The sequence below is a fragment of the Microtus ochrogaster genome, linkage group LG2, assembly GCF_000317375.1.
Source record: "Microtus ochrogaster isolate Prairie Vole_2 linkage group LG2, MicOch1.0, whole genome shotgun sequence".
Taxonomy (NCBI): Eukaryota; Metazoa; Chordata; class Mammalia; order Rodentia; family Cricetidae; genus Microtus; species Microtus ochrogaster.
The window spans coordinates 33,288,347-33,314,583 of record NC_022028.1 but is presented as its reverse complement, the minus strand read 5'-3'; the positions used below and the strand labels follow the sequence as shown (position 1 = coordinate 33,314,583).

Sequence of the window (26,237 nt, the reverse complement as noted above, 5' to 3'; positions counted from 1 at the left end):
ATCTGTGAACAGTGTGGCCTGCTGTGCCCTCAGGGACCTGGTTTGGGGAAGAGTGATACATACTCCCCTAGGCTGCAGCTTCATTCAGCCTGAATCCCTGCCTTATAGACAGCTGAGCCCACAAAGCCAAGCTCAGGCCTGTCCACAGGATGGCCTGTCCTAGGGACTGCAGAATTGAGAATGGATATAGCGGGTCTGTGAATAAATAAACCAACTGGTTAGTGAAGACCCCAGCCTGGCTGCAGGGGCATAAGGAGTGGATGGTAGTCCTCCAGGGCTGGCCCCAGTGGCCTTAGATACCCATACAGAACCTGCTACCAGAATGTGCCAATGTGTGCTATTATAGTAGACAATTACGGAAAGTCCTCATCTCCTGGGAGTTTATAGCCTGGACAGGCAAAGGAGAGGCACACAGAGAAGCCAGGAGAGGGACCATTGCCTGTGGGGCAGAGGGAACAGACTGGACCATCAGCATATCCCTGCTGGAGGAGCAAGGGCAGGGAGGACGGCTGGGTAGGAAGGATGGGAGATGAGGGCAGAGAGGAGGCCAGGGAATGAGAGACCAGAGCAGGAAGGAGCACGTGCAGAGCCCAAGGAAGCCGAGGTGTTGGAGCGGGGGAGGATGTTACAGTACAGAAGCAGGAAGCCCAGTTGGCAGGGGAGGGATAGAGGCTTCAGGGCCTCGGCAGGAGGCCAGAGTTGTTCATGTATAATTTTTGTGAGTAGTTTAAATAAGTGTCTCTAATTTAGTAAGTACTTAGAATATTTCTTAAAATTGAATTATGTTTTAACATATTCATCATTTAACAAAAAAAAAGCAAACCCTCGTACCATTGCCATAAAAAGTCAGGATAGAATGAATAGACCAGAATAGAATAGAATGGAACCATAAAATGAGCACAAAATGGGGCAGTAAGATGGCTTGACGGGTAAAGGCTCTTGTCTGATGAACCCGACTAGCTGAGTTCGGTTCCCAGAACCCATGTAAAGACAGAAAGAACCGACTTCACAAACTTGTCCCCTGACCTCCACATGCACACCATGATGTGCGTGACTATACCCACAGACTGAATGATGATAATGAGAATAATAATAATAATAATTTTACATGAAAAATGATCACAAAAGAACCCAGCATGTCAACTGTGTCCTGCCTGGATTCTGCCCTCTTTGGAAGGCTCTGTTCTAAAGGAAAACGAGGCCTGACATGGCCCAGTCAGAGTGCTTGCCTAGCGTGTGTGAATCCTGTCTTTGGTCCCCAGCACTGCTTACACCAGGTGCAGCGTACCCCGTATTCCGATACTCCAGATATGGAAGCAGAAATCAAGGCCATCTTTGGCTACATAGGGAATTCAAGGTCAACCTAGGACACCTGAGACCCTGCCTCAAAAACATTTTTTTTAAAAAAGAAAAATAATATTCAGTGTTATATTTGCCAGCACCGAAAGGAGACTTTTTGACTGGCTCAGAGAGGCAAGGTGGAGCCTCGGGAGGGTACTGTAATCTGTTTCTGATTCAAGGCTGTCTACCCTTGTCAGAGTCTACTGAATTTGACCCCCTGCGGAGGAGTGTAGGCCTTGACTCTATGCCTCTCTGCCAGCCTTTCATGGCTCTGGGATTCTGTCTTGCAGGAAATACCAACAGCATTTTTGCCCTGGACTACATCAGTGGAGCTCTCACCCTGAACGGCCTGCTGGATCGGGAGAACCCCCTGTACAGTCATGGCTTCATCCTGACAGTGAAGGTGAGAACCCTGGGCAGATACCACACCTTCTAGGCCATCCCTGGCAGTTCAGAGGACAGTCTGGAGGGGACTGGAGGACAGTCCGGAGGGGACTGGGGTTGTAAATGCCAGGCCGCCCGGCATTTCACACACACTACAAGGCCTGCACCAGCTGGAACGTCTATATCCCTTTTAGGGGTGATGCTACCCCAGCTTAGCCAACAGCAGGCTGTAGAAGAAGGGCTAGGAGCTTGGGGTCTCCACCTGGAAGCTGTGGAAAAGGTGCCAGCATTGTTGTCCCTTGCTGCTACCTGCCACTCATGGCCAGTTTTAATTGAAATCAATGGCTTGCTGAGCCGTTCCCTGGGAAGGCTAGGGAGTGAATCCTGGCGGGGGGGAGGGTACAAGGGCTGCCAAAACCCAGGCATATAGCAGTGGCGGAAGGGACTAAGGTGGGCAAGAGGCCCTGAGAAAGATCTGCATGGAAGGGATGGGCACAGGCTGGCCTTGCCTGGACCCCCTTGGTCTTGAGAAGTCCTGAGGCAGCGATGGGCCTCTTGGCTCTCATGGTTCACCAGCTCCTTCCCCTTTCCTGGGTGCAGGGATGAGTCTGCCAGGGGGACATGTAAACAGTGTCCCTCACATACTCCTAGCTACACATACACCCCGACCCCAGGCCTTCTTCATATTTTGCTTCATCCCAAGGAGGCCAAGGGAAAAGAAAGAAGAAGAGAGCCCACCCCTTCACCCAGTTCCACCTCCGCCTCACTTGGGGCCTCAGAGTTCAGGGTTCACATCTTTAACACAATGTTAGCTGAATGTGCCAGTTGGCCTGGACACTTTATCTCTGGGTCTGGTGGCAGATGCTACCAGCTCTCTCTCAGAGTGTCTGGGATCAGAACTAGAAAATGGTGCTTTGAGACCTGGGGCTGTGGACCTCCAGACATCTAGATCCTTCCTGCATCTCACTCAGAACTTCTCAGACCTGGTGATGTTAGGACCACAGCAGTGACTCAGTCAGTCTCCATCTGTGGGTATTACAAAGCAGAAGCCCTGATTATACCATCTGCCGAGCTGAGTGGTCTTTCCCTGCCCCCCTCAGTCAGTATGAAATCTGTCCGATCCTCCTGCCCACCTCCTAGATGGTTCCAGAATCCCATTGCCTGAGTTTGAGATCTACTCAGGCCATTCTTCATGACACAAATGCCCTCACCTCTCTGAGCCTCGATGCCCTTACCTGTAACATGGAATGCAGAAGATGGAACCGTCTTCCTGGGACCGGGGTGGGGATTTAATGGGCTAATTCACCCCGATATACATGATCTAGTGCCGAGCACATCCTGAATGGGTAACAGCTGTTTTTTGTGACTGTGGATGCCTTCCTCTGTCTGCAGGGCACTGAGCTGAATGATGACCGAACCCCGTCAGATGCCACAGTCACCACAACCTTCAACATCCTGGTGATCGACATCAATGATAACGCTCCAGAGTTCAATAGCTCTGAGTACAGCGTGGCCATTACTGAGCTGGCGCAGGTCGGCTTTGCCCTCCCGCTCTTCATCCAGGTGGTGGACAAGGATGAGGTGAGTTGCTGGAGCACATGGCCCATCTGCATTCGCCGCTCTGACTGCTTTGTGCAGCACTAGGACAGGTATCAGGAGTCTCTGGGATTCTGGGTCCTCAGTGGTAGAAATAGAAACAGCCATTACTGTGTGCCCTCCCCTGCTGTGTAGTCGTCTCTATGCTGTTATAGGCTGTCATCTAAACCCTGGGAGGACATCCGTGCTTACACTTCCAATGTGTGACCACACACACACACACACATGCACATACACATGCACATACACACACCGGGGGGGGGTATATGTATGTAGCCGTAGCCACTGGACTGATTCAAAATGGATATTATAATGCATACATTAATATAGCTATTTTTCTAAACATGCATCAACCTGTGTCCTGCCTGGATGTTTGCACCTAGGGTAGAGAGGCTGTATAAAAACTGATTCCTGCCTTTAGTGTAATAGCCCTTTCCCATGGGACCTGCTACCCTCATCTCACCAGCTCCAGTTGGCTATTCCCAGCTAGACACATTCACCAGGACCAAGCTATATGGGTATCTAGCTTCATCTGTGTGTGTGTGTATGTGTGTGTGTGTCCCACTTCCATCTCCTGCTGAGTCATTCATCCTAACCTATCAGAGATAAGCAAAGCACATATTAAGCCTCTACTGATTACTGGGAACAAGTATAAAGGGTCCCAATTCCAAGTGGCCTGTAGTATGGCTATTTTAAATAGCTGCAACAAAAGTGTAAGCGTTTCTAAAAGCAGAGATGGCTTAGAGATGTGGCCTAGCTGGTATAATACTTGCCTAGCACACACAAGTACCCAGGTTCAGTGACTAGTACCACATAATCTGAGTGTGGTCATACATGCCCATAATCCTAGGAGTCAGGAAGTAGAAGAAGGTAGATCAGAAGGTCAGAGGTCATACTTGACTACACAGTGAATTCAAGGCCAGCCTGGGCTCCTTGAGACCTTGCCTCACCCCCAAAATACGTATATTAACAAGCAGGCTGACTCCTTCTGGTATAATAGTTATTCCTTTCTCACGTGGGGACCTGGCACCCTCATCTTGCCAACTCCTATTGCTTAAGGATGCTGAAAAGCAGTTCTAGCATTTTCTCATATTCTAGTGTTTCATCCAGTACCCCCTGGAATGTCGGAAGTGTCTGCAGCGCGCTTCCACAACACACACACGCGACCATGCATGTGCATGCACATATACTATGCATGAGAGCCTCAGAATAAAGTCCTTTTTAGGTTTCTGGGGAATAGTGATACCTGAGGAACAAGAAACACCCATACCTTTGTAGCATCCAAGGCCCAGGGATCATAGGCCATGAGTGATCAGCTGAAGAGTACGGTCCTTGGGTTAGAGGATCAGGAAGGATCTCTGGGGAGAGGGGTCTTGAACTGAGCCAAGGCATGCAGGAACACTAGTGCTCCATAGAGGCCCAGAGGCAAGAACTTGCAAACAGACCGCAGAGCGGGATGTGACCCACACAGGCAATGCAAGGTTTGGGCTGGGGTAGAAGCAAGAGGCAGGATGTTTACACTTGGTTTTGGAGGCAGCATGGGCTTTTTGCCCAATGGGCCTGAGGGTAAGCCCCATTGACTAGCTCTGTAGCCTAGGGGGTGTTAATGATCCTGTCAGAGCCACCCCTGCTCCTGTGTTTAGGAAGAAAGAATGATACTGTATCTGTCCAACTCTGCTGTAGTAACAAATTAACCCTAAGGCACAAGCTCATTCTGACAGGTTACCAGATGGGAGTCCTGCTCTGGCTGAGCGTTAGCCAACTCAATCAGCAGTACTTAGGTGCAGGAAGATGAGGAACAGCCATAGGGTAGAGACCACAAAGCGAATTATTTGACTAATTATTTAGTGGGAATGGGGTGGGTGCACTGAGCTACATTTGTAAGTCAGAGGTCAACGTTGGGGAGTCAGTTCTCTCCTTCCACAATATAGGATCCAAGACTTGAACTCAGATCATCAACCTTAGTGACAAGCACCTCTACTGGCTAAGCCATCTTTCTGGCCAAAGTGAGCAAATCTGAACGTAGGAGGAGAGGTCAGACCTCTTGTCACAGGTGCTACAGAACCGTAGGCAGTCTTGGGCTGTCCCCACAGTGGTAGTCACATGGTGATGAGTGTGACAGCCTCTCCAAATCCTGACTGGTAGTCCCCGCTGGTGGGTCTGAAGGCTGTAGGAGCTACAGGATGCAAGATGCACAGGCCATGGCCAAAATGGATTTGATGAGCAGACGGTCATGTCTCACACTCTATCCAGAGCTCTATGGATAGAGACATGCATTGCTCAATATCTGCCCAACAGATGCTAAGGACGGCCAGAAGATGGACTTCTTCCGGGCTAGGTCATATTGGCTGCCTGGGACAGACTGACCTCAGCAGTCCACTGTGGGGCAGTAGAGAGTGACCATGAAAACAGAAAGGGGAACAGGAAGCAGGGGACCTCTGCGGGAACTTTGTGGCAAGTGGTTCCTACTTAGGATGTTAATTTATCTCAGAAAGGCTAGCGTTACCTCCAGTGCCTCCAGGTCCAAGATTTAGCAGAAGTTATCACTGCCCCTCAGGTTCCAGTGCACCGTGCCCCGTAGCCCAGGGGCTAGAAATGGGCCCTGGCTCCCTCAAGGACTCCCAGCCTTAGTCTCCAGGTGATTTCTTCACCTTTGCCAGGCTCTAGAAAACTCCGGAAGGCAGGAAAGAAAGAGCTGCAGTGGGCTGGAGTCAGCAGCAGCTGCTTTTTGTCCTGTGTGACAGCTGAGATGCAAATAGATGGTTGGGATGCTGGTGTGGGGGGTGAGAACCTGGAGAAGGAAGGCAGGAGCCCGGAAGTCAGCCTTGGTGCGGACCCATCTCTGCTTCAAATTAAAGGCTGTGGCAAGCCTCACTCTGTGGTTTCAAGGGCCCCACCCCCAGAGCTCTAGGGGTGCCACAGTAGAGGCAGTCCTTGGATGTGATTTTTTGCCCTTGTCAGAAAAGATTCAGAAAAGTTAAGGGCCTTGCCCAAGGTCACACAGCAAATGTATTGCAGTTTGGATGATGTTGGTCTGTCAATTCCGGATTTCCTACCCATGTCTCAGGCTCTTTATTTGGAGATACGGCTATCCCGTCCTCCCACCCCGCTTCCCCAAACTCAGTTGCTGTCCACCTCTGCACTGCTGCTGGGGACATGGCAAGGACGTCACAGCCCAGAAGTGAGTGGGCATGTGTAGTTAAAGAAGGCAGAAGAGGGAGAGGGTGGGCTCTGCCTGGACTTCAAAGAAAAGTGAGAACCTCTGCCCTCAGGGGTCCCTACAAGAGGCAGATGACCTCCAGCAGCAGAGGGCCCCTGGGGAATACAGGGGTAAGAATCAAGTCATTCCATCAGAGTTTGGGCTGAAACACCCCGTGTAAAGCAGTTCAAATACTTGGCCCACAGTGGGCCCTCCCAGCTCCTCATGGCTGGCAGGAGGGGCTGGGGAAAGAAAAGAGGCCCTGTGCCAGATAGGTGACCAGGGACACATCTGGCATAAATGTGTTCTTATTTCAGGCAAATGACACGATTAATTTGTTTGAGGGGCATAAGGGAGGGGAAAAAAGAAGCCAAATTACCCACCTGCCCAAGGAAAAGGCATTACCACCCTGTAATCAAGGAAAGAGGATGACAGGGAGAATATTCCAGGATGCTCAGTTGGTGAGGGATTGGGGGGGCGGGTGTGAAAAGGGGATGGAAGATGGTTCACTTGCTAGTCCTGTATTTATTCGTCGCCCTGATTTTCCATTCCACGTGTGTTCTAGGCCTGTCAGCAACCCAGCCTTGTATTTATCTACACTCACTTTTGCATTTACTCCTGTGAGTGGGTTGGTTCAGGCTGTGTTCCTCCGTGCCCTCCCCACATAGACCGTGAAGGCCTGTGGTCTTCCTATGTGCCTCCTCTGTCACCTCTGGAACTCTGCCTTCTGGTCCAGGAGTTTCTGTGCTATATAGGGGCAGGCAGCCCACTGGCCCTCTAAGGCACCCAGACCGGAAATGAAGACAAGCCTGTGTGTTTGTTCTCACTAATGTCAGTGCCTCCTGGTTTTTTGTTATGGACCTAGATGCAGGGTCTGTGACTTTGACCTCAGTAAAACCTCTGATATTTTCTTATCACTTTATCCCAGGAACCTCAGTATCCTGACCCTGGTTTGAAATCACAGCCTAATCGCAGCCCTGCCTCTAAAATCCTGGCTGAATGAATTCCAAAGCACATGTCTGACCACACTGCCCCTTTAACAGTACTTGGAAAACTGTTTCAAAGTCGCCAGTTGACTTGGTGGACTCTGTAGTTTATCTTATGCAATCAAAAGCATTCTGAGAGGGTAAGGGTGTGGCTCTGTTGGTAGAGTACCTGACTAGCATACACGAGGCCCTGGGTTCAAGTCTCAACACTGCATATACCAAACAATAGGGATCCTGTTAAAAAAGAAAAAGGAACTCTTAGGAGACCAGTGTGTTTCTGCAGGCTTCCAGAGGACCCACAGCATAAAAAGAGGATAAGCAAACCCCTGCTAAATCCCTGTCTTCACAACCTGCAACTTTCCCCCCTCCTCCCTCTCTCCCTCCCCACCTCTCCCCTCCAGCCCTACTGCTACCAGGGTTTTGTTTGGGTTTTTATTTTTGTTTGTTTTGACAAGGCTGACTTTCTGAGGTTTGAGTCCATAAGCATTCTGAGCCATGTGCCTCTGCAGCCCTGGGTGGAAGCAAGGCTCTTGGCCCCGTCACACATTCGGCTGATTGTCTGCCACTCAGACCACTGTTCCTCTAGGCCCTGTAAGCATAGTGCCTTCCCATCCTTGCCCCTTTGGAAAGTAACCACAGCTACCCTGGATTCAATTGTCTAAGCCTTTTTTTTAGAAGTCAAACTATAGGAACAAAGCAAAGGGGTGTGAGGCCAGGCTGCCAGTGGCCAATGGTTCTCACGGGGAGTTTATGGCCATCCATTGTCTAGTCACCCACCCCCTCCCCAACCCTTCTAGGCAAGTAACTAAGATGTAGCTAGAATCACTCACCCCTAGGCCACTCCTACAAACCATGAAGAAAGTGAGAAGTGACGCCTCCAGGGAGGCAGCAACTTCTGCTTACAGGTTCTGGTCCCTCCCGCAAGATTGAGGCTCTCCAGGAAAATATCTGTTGCCTCCAATGCCTATCTGCTCTAGAAGGGATGCCTCAGGAGCAGGACAGCCCCGTCTGCATTTCCCATTAATTTCTCCCCGGTTACCTTTGTGGAAGCTCTTCTTGCTGTGATTGTGATTACTGGGATTTTCCTGGCTTTGACTGCATCCTTGCATCCCCACTGTGTGATTCCTCCCAGCTGGCAGAGCTCCAGCCTCCCTGAGGACCTGAGGGGTGGCCTGGTATGACTCAGATACCTCCTCACATCGTGTCATCGTGAACGTAATTAGCTTGTGATCGGCACTGGTCCCTGCCTGGTGGGAGTGGGGGTGGGCGATAAACCCATTTGGCAGCTCTGGTGTCAGTGCGCCTGGGCCCTGCCATTGCCGGACCAAGTTCCCTGGACTACAGCAGGCGCTCATCTCTCTGTCATGTTGGGTCTGTGGACTTGTTGCCTTTATCTGTTTCCCAGGCAGACCCTTCCCATGATCCTCCACACCCAAATCTAAGCAGGACTCAGTGGGAAGTAGTGGCATTCATTTTATATGAAAATGCGCACCCCTAAGACAGCACTTGGTCTTCCGAAAGCTCCTGTGGGAACAGAAGCATCTGGCAAACCCTGTCCACCACGCTTAGACTGTCTGTGGCCTGGCTCACGCCTACCATGGCGCCCATTCTCTGAGGCCCATTCACACTAGAGCATAATGCCTTTTTCCCATGCTCCTCTGCCTGCCCACTTCATTCGCATTGCTCATCTCAACACCCGACATTGCTGCTCTTCATGGACAGCTTCAGCTCCCAAAGTGGGGGACTAAAGAGCTGAGCAAGGCAGGTAGGTGGCACGTGCCTGTTGTTCAGCTCCCAGGGAGGTCAAGGCAGGGAAGTAGTGAGTCTTAAGTCAACCAGAACCTTGGCTCTAAATTAAAAAATAATAATTTAAGTGCTGGGATGCCATTGGGCTAGAGAGACCACCTAGGGTGTGTGAGGGTAGAGTGCTTGCCTTGCACGTAGGAATCCCTGGGTTCAGTCCCCAGTGCTGCGTAAAGCAGGAGTGAGGGTACACAGGTACACACCCGCAAGCAATCCCAGCACTTGGAGGAGAAAGCAGGAGGGTCAGAAGTTCAAGGCCATCCTCTGCTAGCTTACCAGTTAGCAACTTCAAGGCCAGCTGAGGATGGGAAAATTCTGTCTCCAAAGAGAGTGAGTGAGTGATGTTGGAGATGATCTAGGGGAAGGAGCTCTTAGGAGCGTCCTCGCCACTAAGATGTCACTGAAAGACAGACATCTGAAGTGGAAACACTTAGTGGAAGGATATTCTAGGCAGAAGACAGCCCGAGGGCACAACTCTGAGGCAGGAGCATGCCTCTGTGTTAAGGAGGAGCACGGACACAATCCCAGCACTGGAGAAGCAGACAGGAGGTCTCCAGAGCTTGCTGGCTTACCAGCCTAGCTGAATTAGTAAACTCCAGGTTCAGTAAGTGCTTGTGTCTCAAAAATTCAAGTGTTGAGGACACTTTCAAATTAAAATCAAAAACAGTTGAGGACACCTGATATGGTCCTACACACGTGCACATGTACACACACACACACACACACACACACAAGATAGAGATGGTAGCATAAGGGAGAATCAGGTATATATTCAAGGGCATCGCCCTGAGAGGAGCTGGGTACCAGGTAATAGAGTCACATGAGTCTACATGACATAATGGCATTCCCAAAGAGCAGAGGAGCTCAGTGGTTGATGGCGGGGGCTACAAAGAAGTAGGAAAAGGCAGGATTTTTTTGCCGGGTGGGATGAGTAAAATTGTTTTAGCTTAGTGGTCAGACAGGAGTCTATACATGTATTGTTAGCCATAGAACTGTAGAACAAAAGTGTTAATTATACTGCATGTTAATTTATGAAGTATTGAAGATGTTCCCAACATCCCCCAGAAGAGATTAGCTGAGAGGAGCCAGCATCAACAGCACCTATGGGGGCTTTTGACCAAATGACATCACTGTCATAAATCAGCAAGTATATAGTTTTCATATGACAGAAAGGCATCTCTGATTCAGCCTGACAGGCAACTCGTGGCCACGGCGGGGAAACTGAGGCAGACAAAGTAGAATGGAAAGGGAAATGAGGTAGCAGAGCTCAACTATCTGTGCTGGGCCCCAAGAGTGTGGACTCTGTGCTCAGAAATAAGAAGAGGAAGGGAGGGAGGGAAGGAGGGAGGGAGGGAGGGAAGGAGGGAGCCTCAAGGCAATAGACTGAAGGCTAGGGCTGTAGCCAGGCTTTGAGAGATTCCCACAATGCACTTGGCCATGGGCTACAAAGTGGAAGCTGTTAATTCAAACACACCTCCACTGGCCTCCATGTAAGCATATTATGACTCCCAGAAGCGCTGGGGCAGGCGGAAGGAGGTGTGCTTGCACAGGTGAAGAACACCTGCCACCTTCCACAGCGCTACACCCATCCGGGGTGAACATGACAGTTCTCTAGTGTTCTTCCTTGAAAGTGCCAGCTGCCAGTCAGGTTGAATTAGATTTCACAGGACATTTTTTTTTTCCTTTCCAATACGTGGAATTCGCCAGCAAATTACTCTTAAAGAGGGAAAATCAATCATTTGGAGCAGAGATAAGCTGAAGGCAAGGCAGCCTCGGATTGATCCCATCTGTGCAGGCGTGTGTGGAATTCGATGGATAACCCGGGGCAGCGGGAGTAGTGCAGGGTGTGGGGGTGTACGCAGGGGAGAAGAGAAAGAGGAGAAAGAGGAGAAATAGGAGAAGGAACGAGAGGGTCTTGTCCCTCTGGACTAGAATAACAAAGGGGCTCCCTTGCCTCTGTATAGAGGCAGGAGAGTCTAAGCCCAAGGACATGGAGTATTAGGTTGTGTGGCAAGAGACACTTCCTAGTTTGTAGGTAATCATGTAGGTAGTCATCTTCTGCCTGTGTTCCTGTGTTGACAGGGCAAGGATGGCTCTGGGGTTCCTTTCATTAAGTGCCATCAAGACATGGCATCCTGTTCCGAAAGATGCTACCCCACACACAAATCACCTCCCAAAGGTCCGCCCTCCTTTGAGAGTGGGGTTTTAACGTGTGTATGGTCTGGGGGGTGACACTAAGTGTCTACAGTTTCAGACAGGAAGTGAAGGAAGGATGAGCAAAGGGGCACAGCGGGGAGCAGAGAGAGAAAAAAAGATGGGTGGGGGCTGGAGAGATGACTCAGTGGTTATGAGCGCTGCGTGCTCTTCCAAAGGTCCTGAGTTCAGTTCCCAGCAACCACATGGTGTTACAACCATCTGTAATGAGATCAGGTGTGCATTTATGGCCTGTAGGCATACATGCAGACAGAATACTGTATAAATAACTTTTTTTAAAAATGAAGGAAGGAAAAGAAAGAGGGAGGGAGAGAGAGGGGGGGGGAGAGAGAGAGAGAGAGGAATGCTTCAGTTCTAGGATATTAAGTAATTCATGAGTGTGTAGAAGAAGTCCCCGAGGCAAGAGTACCATGTTACAGTCTAGGAAACTGAGGCAGGAGGAAAGATATCTTTCTCCATCATCCGGCAATGGGTGGTGGCTCCAGAGAAGACACATTCCCAGCTTTAGTCCTGGCTGCTCAGAGGCCCAGACTGGGAAGGGTGAGAGGAGAGCCAGAAGCAAGGTATTAGCTTGTCTCTGTGCAGAGAGAAGGGGACTCTCTGAACTGCTGGGGGCCAGGCAGACCTAGAACTCAGGAAAGGGCAGTGGGACCCAACAACTGACCACTGGAGACTGCTACCTCTGTGGTCCCCAAGGGGAACTAGAGACAGTGGGGTCCTCTACTGTCTTCTAGACTTTGTCACCCAAATAGGCAGCCTGGGTGCAGTGGGTGCAAGACAGTGGCTCGGGGCAGGCAGGGACTGGTGTTTAGGTAGAGCGGTACAAGGGAGAAGCGGCTGACGCTAAGGGAAATGGGGCCTGCCAAGGCCGCTTCGCCATGTCTGATTGGGATTAATTAAGTGGAAGGGTGGACAAAGGGGCGATAAAGAACACATCTTGTCAGCTTTGATTTTCTGCCACTCAATAGCACGGATGAGCTCGACAAAGAGCAAGAGTAGAGAGCCGTGCAGTCCTTGCTGAGAGGGAGTGGATGGTCCCTGTACCCCCTACACACATCCCCCTGCGGGTCCTCCTCTGCCTGCCCCTCCCATCCCTGGCCAAGGTCTCAACTCAGCCCTCCTAGGGCGCTCCTCCCCTCGCGCACCCTACCCCTACTGAAACTACAGAAATGACTCTCTTAGAGGAATGTCTGTCCTGGAAACTACCAGGATGTCACAGTGTGCCCTCAGTGGTCTGTGGGGTGGATGGCACTTCCCCCATTTTGCAAATGAGAAAATCAGGTCTCCCTGGAGAAAAAAATGTTTGTGTGAAACTAGGAAATTGAAGTGGGCGGTGTTTGAGCCTGGACTCAGATCCGACTCCTCAGGGTGTTTTAGCTTTGTTTGTGGTGTGTGTATGTATGTGTAGAAGCATGTATGTTGAAGCCAGAGGTTACCTGTCTCTTTGCCTTGCATTTTTAGACAGACTCTCTCGTTGACTTTCTGCTCACAATTCTGATAGGTTCGCTGGCCGGCAAACCCCAGAAATCCTTCTATTGTCCCTGCTAACATTACAGATGCACCCTGCACCTGGTATTTTCATGAGTGCTGGGGATCGAACTCAGGACTTTATGCTTGCAAAGCGAGCACTTTACTCACTGAGCCGTTTCCCCAGCTCTGGTTTTAACCATCTCTAAGCTTTAGTGTTTCCCACTGGATCTGTGGTCGCAGGACTCTTCTGTGCCAGGTCTTGAGTTCTGGGCAGCATTCTAAAGAGCATGGCAATGACTCTGGGGACCCTGCCTGTACCCTAATTCCTTGGTCTCAGTACAAATTAAATGACTCTTACCAGCCCATGGAGCTCCCAGGAGTCACTTGTCTTGGGGAAGAGAACACAGTTCACCTGTCAGAGAGGGCAAGCCCCCACTGTACCCCCTCCACAGATGGATAAGTTGAGGACAGGAGGTAGAAACTGGCAAGGAAGTTTAGGGATTGAAGCCCTAAAAGTTAAGAGTTTTATTATCACCTTGGTCAGAAATAGGACATACTCTCATTGTTTAGGCCAGAGATGGTAGAAGTGGGTTTTGAATTTTATCTCCTTAATAAAAACCCCTTTCCGGAGGCTTATTCATGAGGGTGTGACCGAAGCTTGAATTTGGGCACTAAGTTGTTTTAATAGTTTTAGAATTGAATCTAGATTTTTATGATAAAAGTAGGCTATAGCCATCCCCCAATTTTTAGGGTTACTTTTTAAAAAGAGGGAACTTTATGGTAGTCTTGACTGAGGTTCTGTTGGGGTTCATAAAGGGAAAGCCATTTCCTGTAACAGAGAAACCAAGATTCCAGAGAGACTGGGCTTTACCCCCTGTATCACCCCACCAGGTCACTGGCCTGGCACTGCCAATGACAAGCAGCAGAGAGCAAAGAGTCTACTGAGTCACCTTGACAGGACAGGTGTGCTTGTCCAAGCGACCGCTCTGCAGGTCTCAGACCCTGGAGGAGGCCCCAGCATGGGTAGGGAGGTGCCCTGAGATGGTCCTCACTCTGGGAACCAAGGTACTGCAGAGGAATGGAGGATGCTTCGAACATGGCCACACCCACCGCAGGTCCCCTGTTTCTCTCCTGTGGGAGCCTCAAGAATCAGCATTTGCAGAGGGCCCAGTGCGTGATAACACACCCCACTCTATGACAAACTAAGACTAGCACTTGATCAGGAGACCATGGTAACAGATTCATGGACCCAGGAGCAAGGAGCAAGGGCAGGGCCTTCTCTGACCACGCCTTGCCGCCCTCCCCTTCCAGACGCTGTAGGTGGAGGTGAGGTTAGGGGAACTGTCCGGGCCTCCTCTTCTGGCAGCCAGCAGATAAGGGACTGCCCTCTGCAGGGGGCAGGAAGGCTCCAGTCAACAAGAGCAATTGGGGAAAGCCAGCAGGGGACTAGGAATGATTCAGTGTGCAGCCCCTCCTGGAGAAGATACATAAAACCCGAGCCTTGGAGAGGTCTCCAGCCAGCAGTCACTGGCTCCCTGGCCTTGGGAGCCGGCTGCAGCTCACCTTAGGGACCAGCGCAGCCTCACCAATCAGTCTTCCGATCACCTCCCACAGCTGGAGTAGAATTTAATCCCCCGCCTCCCAGGCTCCTCTCCACACCTACTGGGCTCCCCTTTGATGTCCTTTTTATCTCTCTTTCCAACAGAACCATCCCTTAACAGCTCTGGAAATGCCTCCTGCCACCTGGAGCAGCAGGATGGCAGCCCCAGAGAGAGGCAAGTGTGAAGAGGAGGCCCAGCTCGCTAGGGAGAGAGGACCCTGCCCTGTCTTTGCCACTTGTGGCATGGGAAAGGGGACAGCTGTGCTCCCCCTGTACGCCAGCTTAGCATATATCCGAGGGTGGGAGCTAGGAATTCGAAAGCTTCCTTGATGACCATGTATCTAGAATAGCTGTCCTCTATGGCCCTGGTAGAGGGGCTGGACAGATGCTGATGTCACACAGGCATGTGTTATACATGTTGGGGCCTCCCTTAAGTTGTTTCTGTCATAGCAGCAGGACATCTGTCACTCCCGGTAATGATACTGCTGGCCACAGGGCCAACATGCTCCTTACTGAACACCAGTACTGCAGTGGGGAAAACCCTGCATCAGAATCCCGCTCCATAGCCTGAGAACCTGGGCCTGGGCTCTTAGCACCACCATGACCCTCCCTCCCCACCCTACCCCACCCCACCCCACACCACACCACACCTTGCAACCACCCTGAGTAGCTCACCTAACCTCTCTGAACCAAATGTCCCCTGAAGGGTCTTCACTATCACCATGCCCCACTGGCCTTGGGAAAAAAATGTAAGGGGGAGCCGCTAAGGCTGTGACCTTCTTATACGTACTATATGTCAGAAGCTCCCAGCATTCACAAGTGGCCACAGAGGGCACTGCCAGTGCAATGGGGGACACTCTGCAGCCTTCAAGAGAACTGAGGAAGGACTGGACAATAGTTCTACCAGTAAGGTGCCTGCTGGGCAAACACGAGGACCTGAGTTCAAATCCTTAGAACCCACATGCAAAGACAGCTAAGCATGGTGGCATGCACCTGTCACCCCAGCATAGGGGTAGGAGAGAGACGGAGCTAGCTGGATTCCTGAAGCCAGCCAGCCAGCCAGCCAGCCAGCCAGCCAGCCAGCCAGCCTAGTCCGGTTAATATGTTTCTGGTTCAATGAATGGATCTGGTTCAAAAACGCAAGTTGGAGAGCAATCGAAGAAAGACACCTGTGGTTGACCTCTGGCCTCTACACTCATGTGAACAGGCTCAGCTGCACACACACACACACCCTACACTAGCAAACACCCATACACAGACAACCGCATGGGTGGTGGGGTAAAGCAGCTCTTTGCACTTCCGAAGTGCTGAGAGTCTCGCCTGGCAGGAGGCCTTCAAAGCTGCCTGCTGCCATCCCAGCCAGCAGGGGCTCCCGAATATGGTTAGGGGCCATCACCAAGGCGGAGCTGTAAGAGGGAGGAAGAACATACTTCTGTATGTGTCAAACGGGAGGCAGCGGTGTCTGCGCATAAGGAGATCTATCTCACAGCATGGGCCTCCTGGGACAGGGACCTGGGAACAGGGTGAGAGGTGCTATCTCTGAGAGTGACATGAAAGAAACAATGAGGACCGTTTCCCAAGTTTCTGGCTTCCGCCTCTCCCTCCTGAATGTTAGGAAAATAAAAAGATGGCAGAGGCGAGGGCTGACTTCCGCGGTGTTTCTCTCCAGGCTTCTGGAAGCAGAATGTGGGGCCATGGCGCCTCACCTCACAGTTCAACCCTAGTGTCGCCTGGACTGGAGGAGCGCAGGAGAGGAACACGGCCTCCTGTGACCTCCCCTCCCCTGCCTCACCCCAGGCGTGTGCTCCACCCTCTTTCCTCTCTCCTCCAGCACCCCTGCCTCAGCTGTGGATTCTGAGGCCTCACGCTTGTAGACCTGAATCACAGGCTAGGATCCCAGGATCCCTTTGGGGCGGGGGAGGTGGCTCTCCTTCACCCTGACCAGTGATTCACTGTTTTTTTCTGTTTCCTTCTTTCCCACCTGTGGCTCCTCCTTGTCTCCCGCCTCTTTGACCTTTCCCACTGACAGAACTTGGTAAGTGAGCCTTGAAGGGCAGGGAGGCCTGGGGGGGGGGGGGGGGCATCACAAAGAACCTCCCTCTGCCCCAGCAGGCCACCTTCTCAGGTCTGTGAATACTGTGGCCAAGAGTCCAGGGTTCAGGGAGAGAGAGCATCCTTGTCACCTGTTTAGAACCGTCACGCTCCATTGCCTTTGGCTATTAGTGTCCTTTCAGGCATTTAATTGGTCCCCTCCAGCTGATGGAATGGATCCTGCCAGAGAGACCCTAAAATTCTTCAACCCAAGAGACTCAGAGTAGCCATGCAGTAGTCTCTGAGAAGCTGTTCTGGGCTTGAGGCTCTGGAGTGTCCCCTACAACCTGCCTTGACCCCAGAATAGGCTGAAAGGGGCTGATGGTGCGTGGCCCCTGTATCTTGTCCATAATCCCGATCCCAGGGACAGGCACAGTTGCCCCTGGCTCTGAGAACTGATAGTGCCTCACCTGGCTAGTCCAGTGAGATTTCCACCTCCTGGTGGGTAGGTGGAAAACTCCAGGGGGTGCAGGTGCCTGCCCTCTGACTTCTACAGTTCCTCAGAATTCCTACCCTGGCAGCAGAGACCAGGCCAGCTCAGCATGGAAAGGCTTCTGGGGCCAGAGAAGCCTGGTCATCCCCTCTTAACTGTGAAGAGCTTGCAGAAGGGAGCTCCCCCAACTCCCAGGTACCCTGGGAAACCTGGATTACACTGCAGCCCTGTGTTCAACCACAAGGGGCACTGTCCAGTTGGGTGTCACATTAGACGGATGGGCTACGTAAGAGCCAGAAGCTCATCTCAGGTTGGTGATCACTGGACACCTGTAGCCAGGGCCAGCCAGCTACTCCTGGTGGGAGGGCACACCCTATGGAGAGAGAAAGGCCAGACTCAGTCAGCTGGCTCCACCCCCATTCAGCTCCACCCCCATTCAGCTCCCCCCCCCACACCAGCTGGAAGAGATGGAGAGTATGTGGTTCTGAACACACCCCTTTATGAACCATAGCTGTCTTCCCTCATATGTGTGAGGCCCTCAGGGAAAAGTGACCAGGGTAAAAACCCTGAGCCCTAGAGCAATGAACTGGAGCTGCTGATGCAGCAGCCCTAGCCATGGGTCTCCAGGGAGTGAGGCACACGGTGGTGTTCTTTGTCACCCAGTTCCCCTGGTTATTTCCATGTCATATATAGCAGCCCAGTGTTCTTCCTAACACACGTTTCCTGTCCTCTCCGGTCCCAGCCCACTCCAGACACCTCGGTTTTTTTTGTCTTTCGTTTCTTTCCACGACTTATTTCATCTCCTTCTGGGTCTTCTGTATTTTAAATCCTACACTTTATTTATTTAGTTTGTAATGGGGAGGCTTGCATGGGCCATGACTTGTGTGTGGAAGTCAGAGGACAACTTGCAGGAGTCAAGTGGTCAAATTCTCTCCTTCTGTGGGTCCTGGGAATCGAACTCATGTCTTCGGGCTTGATGGCAAGCTCATTTTACCCTCTCATTGAGCCATCTTTCCAACACTTCCCTTGGGTTTTAATGTTGGCAGATTCCTTCTCCCTCTTTGACACCCCACAGTTGAGAAATGGCCAGGAGGTGGGAAACGGAATAGACGTGGAGAGGTACACTTAGGAGGTGACAGGATGACAGATCCAAAGAGGCTCCTTAAGTGAGGAGCTGGAGGTGGAGATGGAGCTGGCCAGCAACATCCAAGGGAAGTCCAGGACTCAGAGAGATAGAGCAAGAAGACCCTCCCCAGCCCATGCCTCCACCGCTGCGCTACAAGGCAGTGTTACTAGCTTCAACCTCCAACACCCTCTGCTTCTCCATTCTGGCTCCAACTCCTGATCATCTACACCTTTTACGATGGGCTTCTTCACTCTCCCCCAGGGTCTGAACAGCATGTTCGAGGTGTACCTGGTGGGCAACAACTCGCACCATTTCATCATCTCCCCCACCTCCGTCCAAGGGAAAGCAGACATCCGCATCCGAGTGGCAATCCCCCTGGACTATGAGACCGTGGACCGCTATGACTTTGACGTAAGCCTCCTTCAGCATCTCCTTGGGCTACCTGGGGAGGTTGAAGGGGAGGCTGGGGAGGGTGGAGTAGGACCCCCTTAACTCCTACCTCCCAGCTCTCCTCATCTCCCTAGGGTTCTGTCCCGGAGAAGCAACAGAAATGGCAGGGGCTAAATCCTCAAGGAAGGCAAGGATATGTCTGGGAATATGGGGCTAATTCACCAGAACCACTTCTGGTGTCCCTGTGACCCACGCTGGCCAGCCCAGTACCCAGTACCCCTCCCTCCCCCTGAAGAAGGCCCTGCAGAAGGATTCATTGAACACAGCTAGCATGGGCCTTGACTCTAGCAGATACTCAGGGGTAGACCCATCCTAAACATAGAACAGTTTTATGGGAGACAACAAAGACTCCAGAGATGCATGGGAGCTCATGCCACCCTACCCTGCCCCCCTAGCTCTTTGCCAATGAGAGTGTACCTGACCACGTGGGCTATGCCAAGGTGAAGATTACCCTCATCAATGAAAATGACAACCGGCCCATCTTCAGCCAGCCTCTCTACAATGTCAGCCTGTACGAGAACATCACTGTGGGGACCTCTGTGCTGACAGTCCTGGTAAGTCTCTGCGTCCACAGTGGCCATAAACTCTTGCATGTTCCCATGCAAGACACTGAGCATCTGGGTTTCAGGTGCCCCCAGGCACCTGGAGACTGTTGGTTGGTGAATGACAGTGTCCGGACCCCCCTTGAAACAGGGAAAATAGATCAGACTATGGGGCAATAAGATAGGAAAAGATACTTTGGGTTTTTTTTTTTCTTTTCCTTGAAAGTCATGCATGCCAGATAATCCAGGAGCCCTAGAAATTCCGTCTAACCAGTGGACTGTGTGCTGGCCATCTTTGAGGACAGTGACCCTTTCTATCTAAGTCCAGCAAGTCCGTTGATGCTCAGATGCCTTTGGCCTTTGCCACGCGCTCATCCCCACCTGCAGTTACTGTGTCTATGCCGTTCAAGGCTCTTGACTGCCTGAGGCAGAAACTCTCACACAGCTCAGCCAAGAAAGCATTAGGTCGTGTAACTTAAAGGAAGAAGTGAGTCCAGGAGTGGCCGTATCCAGGTGTTCATCTAAACAATAATCTGTCATTAGCAACAGCTCAGCTTTTTCGCAGTGGCTGAGAAGCAAAGCTCGTCCAGATTTCTTACTAGTTTAGTAATGCTAGTGGGGGAAAAAAATAAGTTTTTTCAGTAGCTTCAACCACTACCCCAGAACTGTTCTCAATAGAGGTGTCATCCTGGTACTACCCATGCCAGCTATGGGTTACGCTTCCCTTAGTGGAGCCAGGGCATAGGGATTGGTTCTGTTCAGACTGTATGGCCTGGCAATGCAAAAGGGGCATCTATCATACATTTGAATCAGTTACTGTGCAGATCAATCTGGTAGATGTTACTCCATAAGCTCAGAGTCTGACCCATCATAGGTACTCAATAAATGTTGTTACCACATCCCCATGCTTGCGCGTGAGAAGCCCACAGGGGCCTTGCTGCCACGTCTTGTTCCAAGCGGATGTCGCCTGCCGTAGCAGGCCCCCACCCTGAAGTGTGTTTACTCTGTAGACAGATGGTCTGGAGAAACACTAGGCCCCCAGGCCTTTCCATCTGACAGTTATTAATATTTCAAACAGATGTTTAGCTAGTCAGGCTGTCAGATGGAAACCATGAGCCCGCTATGGCTGTTCTCTGAATCCACTGCTTCCCAGCCCAGGACTCCCCCAGCATTCACCACAGTACCTCAGCAATATATCACTCACTGCCTTGGGCTCCTGGACTCTCTCTTCGCCTCCAAGGCCCTACCCTACAAGATGTATGAAAGGCTCCAGGACTCAAAGGGAATGTGTGTCTCTCACACACCATGGACTGTCAGGGGGAAGGGTGCCAAACAATCTAAGATAAAGAAACCAGGCAGGTAATAGTGATCATATCCATACAGGTCAAGGACCATGTGACAAAGAGTTCTAGTGTGTAGTCCAGGCCTGGTGCTATCAGGGCACTCATTCCTGGAGTCTTTGCTGGGAGGAGAATTCCATTTGCATTTGACATTCCTGTAGATCATTTCTTCTTAACCTTCCTAATGCTGTCACCCTTTAATACAGCATTATTATTGTAGTTATAATAATGTTATAACTGTTGTAGTGACCCCCCCACCGTGGTTTGATCACTACATGAATTATTTTATGTGCAAACTAAACATACCTTTGCTTTAAAAAAAAACTATTTCATTGCTACTTCATAACTGTGATTTTGCTGTTGTGATGAACCATAATGTAAATATCTGATCTGCAGGCTATCTGATATACAACCCCTATGAAAGGGTTGTTAGACCCACAGGTTGAGAACCACTGCTGTAGCTGGTGGGAGGGTTGGAACACCTGTGGAGCAGGGCTGAGATTGAGGCGCGAGCTGAGGAGTATGGCAGTATGGCCAGCCTCTGGTGAACATGAATTGAGCCCTTCAAGTTGGATGCATCCAGAGCCTTACTAGGCCTGCCATAGACCTTTCTATCCCCATCTCTAGTTCTGCTCATTCTCCTCCCTGCCTGCTGGAGGGCCGCTCACCCCAAGGTGCTGCCTAGCTCCCGGCAGGCAGCAGGTTTCCTGACCATATCCCACACTGTGCCCTCTCTGGCCTCCCATCTCCACCCATCAGACTCTAGCCATCTGGCCATCTTGATCACCCTTCCTTTTAGATCCAGGTCTTGTCTTTCCCCTGTCTCCCTCAGAAGGGGCCACAGTTACAGCTGCCTGCTCAGAGACTGTGAAATTCCTTCTCTCTGACCTTTTCCACGGTGTTATTAAAATGTTTCATGGGCAGTTGTGTCAGGAAAAAAATTATAAAGAGAAAGGAAGATGTTTTAATTTGCACTGCAGGCTGAGTGGAGCCTGCGGCAAGGGGCTCGCCCAGCCCCCCACCCGGCCACGGCTCTGTTTTTGTGGTTGGGGGAGTGATTGCATGACAGTGGCCAGGGGAAGCTGGCTGTCATGACCAGCCTGGGCATTACAGATGGACCAGTGGAGCCCGACCTCTCGAGTCTCTGCTGGCTGGGATTTATAGCACAGGTTTAGAAGTTTACAGAGCCCAGTAATTTCCACGGCAGGGAGTTGGGGTGGTAAGGACCTAGAGGTCAAACTTTGACCTTGATCCCAGCTCTGGTTGCTTGCTTGGGCTATCCCTCAAGAGCGCTTCCCTGTTCAACACGTCACCTGAGAAGGAGAAAAAAATGGGTTGAGTGTGGTTGGGGTTGCAGCCAGAGCACTTGTGCTGGGGACAGGGAGTGATGGGGGTGGCTGGGATGGCCCTTGAGGACCAAGACCTATGTCCTTACTGTCTCTTACTGTCCCACTGTAACCCACGGATCATGTGGCTATCATTCCCTACCTGTTAGGTATCTCCGGTAATTGCCATTCTCCAGATAAGGGAGGGGGTTGAGGGATAGGGATTAAGTGGCTTGTTCAGGGTCCCAAAGCTCCTAGGCAACTTCAGAATTGAGTAAAGGCTAGCCACAGAGGGACTGTGCTAGACCACTGAGTCCCTTCAGCAGCATCCAGGGCTGAGGACAGAGAAGAGCCAGAGAGGACTCTGCAGATCCCAGGTCCGAAGGGCCTGCTAGGGTTTAGCAGGTGCCATGGGATGATAGGAGATGTTCAAGGTGAATGTAACCATTCATTTGTCCCGCAGATCTTTGTTGACTGCTTGGTATCTGCCCCTGAAGACAGTGTAGGGGTGGGGGGTATGGTCCTCAGAGAGCTCACACTGCCCTGAAGAACCTGGCACTGAGAAACGAGTCTTTATATCCCATATTGCTCTCTGTGATGAAGGCCAGATAGCATTTAGAAATGGCTACAGGCTACCTGATCCAGATGAGGGTCAAGGAATACGTCTGTAAGAAAGAGGCACTATAGTAGACATCAGCAGATGAACAGGGGGAGGGGAGGATATCCAAGAGAGTGGGAAGAGCATGTGTAAAGGGCCTGTCACTGGCGTATGGGGAGGGGTATGGTATGCAGGAAGCCGAGGTTCCGTTTCCTTGAGGCCAGAGCCCTCAAATGTCTCTCTTCGTTGCAAACTGACATCCACTCCAATATGCCCATTGGACTGATGTTCAGGTAGTGTGGCCACTTCATAGCAAGCCACTTCCAGGCCCTCGCCTGTTTTGTGGGAGGCATTTGGGAAACAATGCCAAGTCCCAGCCTAGTTGTAGCAGCTCGGAGTCAAGACTTTTAACTGTCTGTGTGTTGTGCTCCCCAGTGGGGGAGGGGACGTGAGCTGAGGATGAACGGTGTCTGGGAGGCAAGCCACCCCTGGAATAGTGCAGGTTCTTCTGACTACCATATGGGTTGGAGGCAGCAGGAGACGGAGCAGACAAAGTGAAGGCCAGCAGCGAGCACACGGAAGGCCCTGACTGGGAATGTCACTATTTTCCTGTCCAAGGTAGAGTACCACCTCCCAGCTACAGGCAGACTGGCCTCAAGGAAGCAAAGGCAGGCTCCCATCCCACTCCATCTTCCATATATTCAGATGAGGCCTCTATGGTCTCTCTCTGGGTCGTAAGTCACCCAGGAGGACCTAGAAGCCTGTTTTCCTGGGGCAAGCCGTCTTTCTCTGGGGTTTGGCTGCATTTCCTACACAGTGAGAAAGTGGTGCCTCCTTGGCTGCCAGGGAGCCTGGGGTGGTGAAATGGGTATGACTGGTACAGGTTGTACAAATAGTGTCTTATGTTATGGTTGGCCTGTCTGCCACCCTGAGAGCTGAGGGCAAGCCTACATCTACCATGGTGAGCTTGGTAGTCGTAAGCCATGAGACCTCAGTTTCCTTCTCTGAGGAAGGAAACTTTTCTGTATCCTGGGGATGCTTTGCTACCATCCTGCTGGGGAGGGTGGTTGTGAGGATGAATGAAGAGGTCCATGTGAACCCTCAGCTCATTCAGGAGAGCCCCCTAGTCATCCCAGTGTTCCCAGTGGTCTTGACCAGCCCCAACAGGTGCCTCTTTTGGAGTCCTGATACTGTCCCAGCGATGGAGAACCTGGATAGTCTCTGAGCCTCTGGGCCCAGTGACATACGAGGAGGATTTTCTTCCATTTCGCTCATTCCTAGCTACATGGTATCTCTCATCCTTCCAAAGCCGACCCCATCACCTGCTCTGGACCCTCTCACCTACCCTGTTCCTCTCTCCAGCCTCTATCTGGAAGCTTTGGGGAAAGACCCATGTTCTAGACATCCTAAGGCCACAACTAACCAGATTCTCCCCCATCAAGCTGGCCTTTCCATCCCGCCAGTCAACACAGAGCCTCTATACTCTTTGTCTCTTCTCTGCCTCTTCCCTGCAGCTAACAGAAACCACTGATTCCCAAGGGAAAGGGGAAGTGATGTCATTGCCCCAGGCTGGCCATCGTGGAACCAACTTCAGTTCCATTGAGTCAAGCTCTGGTACAATGGGCCTCTCCTATCAGCGGCAAGGCCTGGCTCCCAGCTCTGTGACTGCCAGGCACCTTAGCCTGCAGGTTCGGGGGCTGCCTGCTCCTACCTCAGCCGCCCCCGTTAAACCCAAGCAAGTGGACTTAAGAACCCAGACAGGGGATCTGAGAAAGCCACTCCTTGCTTCTGCCTCGGAGGGTGCTCCCTAAAACTATCCCAGGTCCTTCCCATCCCTCTGTCCCAGGAGGAGGGCACATTGCTCCACAGCCTCAGTGAGGACCTCCTACTATCTCAGCTGCTGTAGGAGGATTCTGGCTAAGAACAGGAACCAGAGATCTAGGTTCCTGTTCTCACTTTGCTGATGGCTGAACTTGACCCATGCAGGTACCTAGCTGTGCCCTGGTCCTCTAGATTCCAGAATGTGCTGTGGAGGTGATGGACTAATAGGACAGAACTGGAGAGATGGCTCAGTGGTTAAGAGCACTGCCTGCTCTTCCAGAGGACCTGGGTTTGACTCCCAGTACCCATATGACAGCTCACAACTATCTGTAACTCCAGTTCCAGGGGATCTGATGCCCTCTTGTGGCCTCCATGGACATCAGACATGCATGCGAGGCATAGACATACATACAGGAAAAACACCCCTCCTACACATAGAAAGAAGTAATTTTTAAATAAGAGATTGGTCAACTCGAGCACAGAGTGTCTTAAAGGCACTGGTGAGTGACAGCTGTGACTGTCAACCTCATGTGCCCCAGCAGCAGTCTCTGGACCTCCACCTGCCCAGCCTCCCACTCTGACTTCCTGGGCTCCAGCTCTCCTCCCTTAGCACAGGGACTGAGCTCCTGCCTATGTCAACTGCAGGATCCAGCCTCAAAGTCGCCAAACATAGAGGAGGATAGCGGAGTCAGCCAATGGGACAGAACAAGACCCCTGGAAGAGGCAGAGCAGGGGCTGCAGGGTGTAGAGCCTGTGCAGTTGCTCGGGAACCTGAACTTCAAAGGTCCCTGTGATGCCTTAACCTAACATTCTTCCTGCTGTTTGAGCAGGGCCCTTTGGCTCCTGTTGCGTGGGCTCTGCTCATCATGGGAGCTTGCCCTGGCTGCGGGAGTTTTCTGATTCCCCACTTAAAGAAACTCAGGGGCTCTCCACAGCTTTCACCCACTCCTGCATCTGCCAGCCGGTCCTCAGACACTCACTCACTTGGTGCCTGCGCTGCGCACCGGCTACGCCCTCTGTTCACACAGAGCTTTCTTCTGTGCTGATTGCCACATTAGAAATCACTCAAACTCGGCCGGTGCCACATCATCACGCTCATGGATTCTGAGGTCAGAGATGCGGAAATCTCTTGGAGGCTGGTGATCCACCGGTAGGGTTCACCTCCACAATGGACCCTCCCGGAGAAGCAGGACATCTCCACTGGCTCTAGACCAGTGGTTTTCAACCTGTGAGTCACGATCCCTTTGCATCTGAATGACCCTTCCCAGGGGTCGCCTAAGACCTTCGGAAGTAGCAGATATTTACATTACAATTCATAACAGTAGCAACATTATAGTTATGAAGTAGCAACGAAAATAATTTTAAGGTTAGGGGTTTACCACAACATGAGGAATTGTAGTAAAAAAAAAAATGCAGCATTAGGAAGGTTGAGAACCATTACCCTGGACACTCACTGGCAGCTGAGTTTAAGCTCTCTGGGCCTGGGTTGGCACTCAGTACCTCTGCAACCAGGCTCTGATGGCATCCCTCACACCTGCCTGCCTGCATTCCAGGTCCTTGTCCTCTCTTTTTCTAGTGCCTGCTGTGCCTTCCTCTGTTTATCCAGCCCACTGGCTGTAAGAGCCAGTCCACTGTGCCCATCTCCAACAAGAAGCCCCCTCTCCCGGGTACCCAGCACACACCCATCTCTCCTTCCATCCATCCTCCCTCTTCCCCAGGTGTCTTCAACTGGGGCCACGGCACACAGTGGGTTTGAGTCCTGTGTGAGTGTCTGGGGGACCTAGGTTAACTTGCTGGAGGCACGTGGCAGGACAGAGGGTGATCAAAGGCCCCATGGGGAAACTGAGGCACAGAAAAGGTAAAGGTAAATAGTGTACCTAGATCACTCAGTCAGTCAATGAGCCAATGGCTTTTTTTT

At 51.4% G+C, this 26,237-nt stretch overlaps 1 protein-coding gene across 1 annotated transcript in view; it reads left to right on the top strand.

The window, feature by feature from the left end:
- Window positions 1–26,237, top strand: part of Cdh23 (cadherin related 23) — a 362,011-nt gene that overhangs the window by 186,661 nt on the left and 149,113 nt on the right. The window contains exons 10-14 of the mRNA XM_005360071.2: window positions 1,632–1,744; window positions 3,118–3,306; window positions 16,623–16,628; window positions 18,505–18,654; window positions 19,089–19,247. Of these exons, the coding sequence (XP_005360128.1) occupies window positions 1,632–1,744; window positions 3,118–3,306; window positions 16,623–16,628; window positions 18,505–18,654; window positions 19,089–19,247 (617 nt within the window). The remainder of the gene's footprint in view (window positions 1–1,631; window positions 1,745–3,117; window positions 3,307–16,622; window positions 16,629–18,504; window positions 18,655–19,088; window positions 19,248–26,237) is intronic.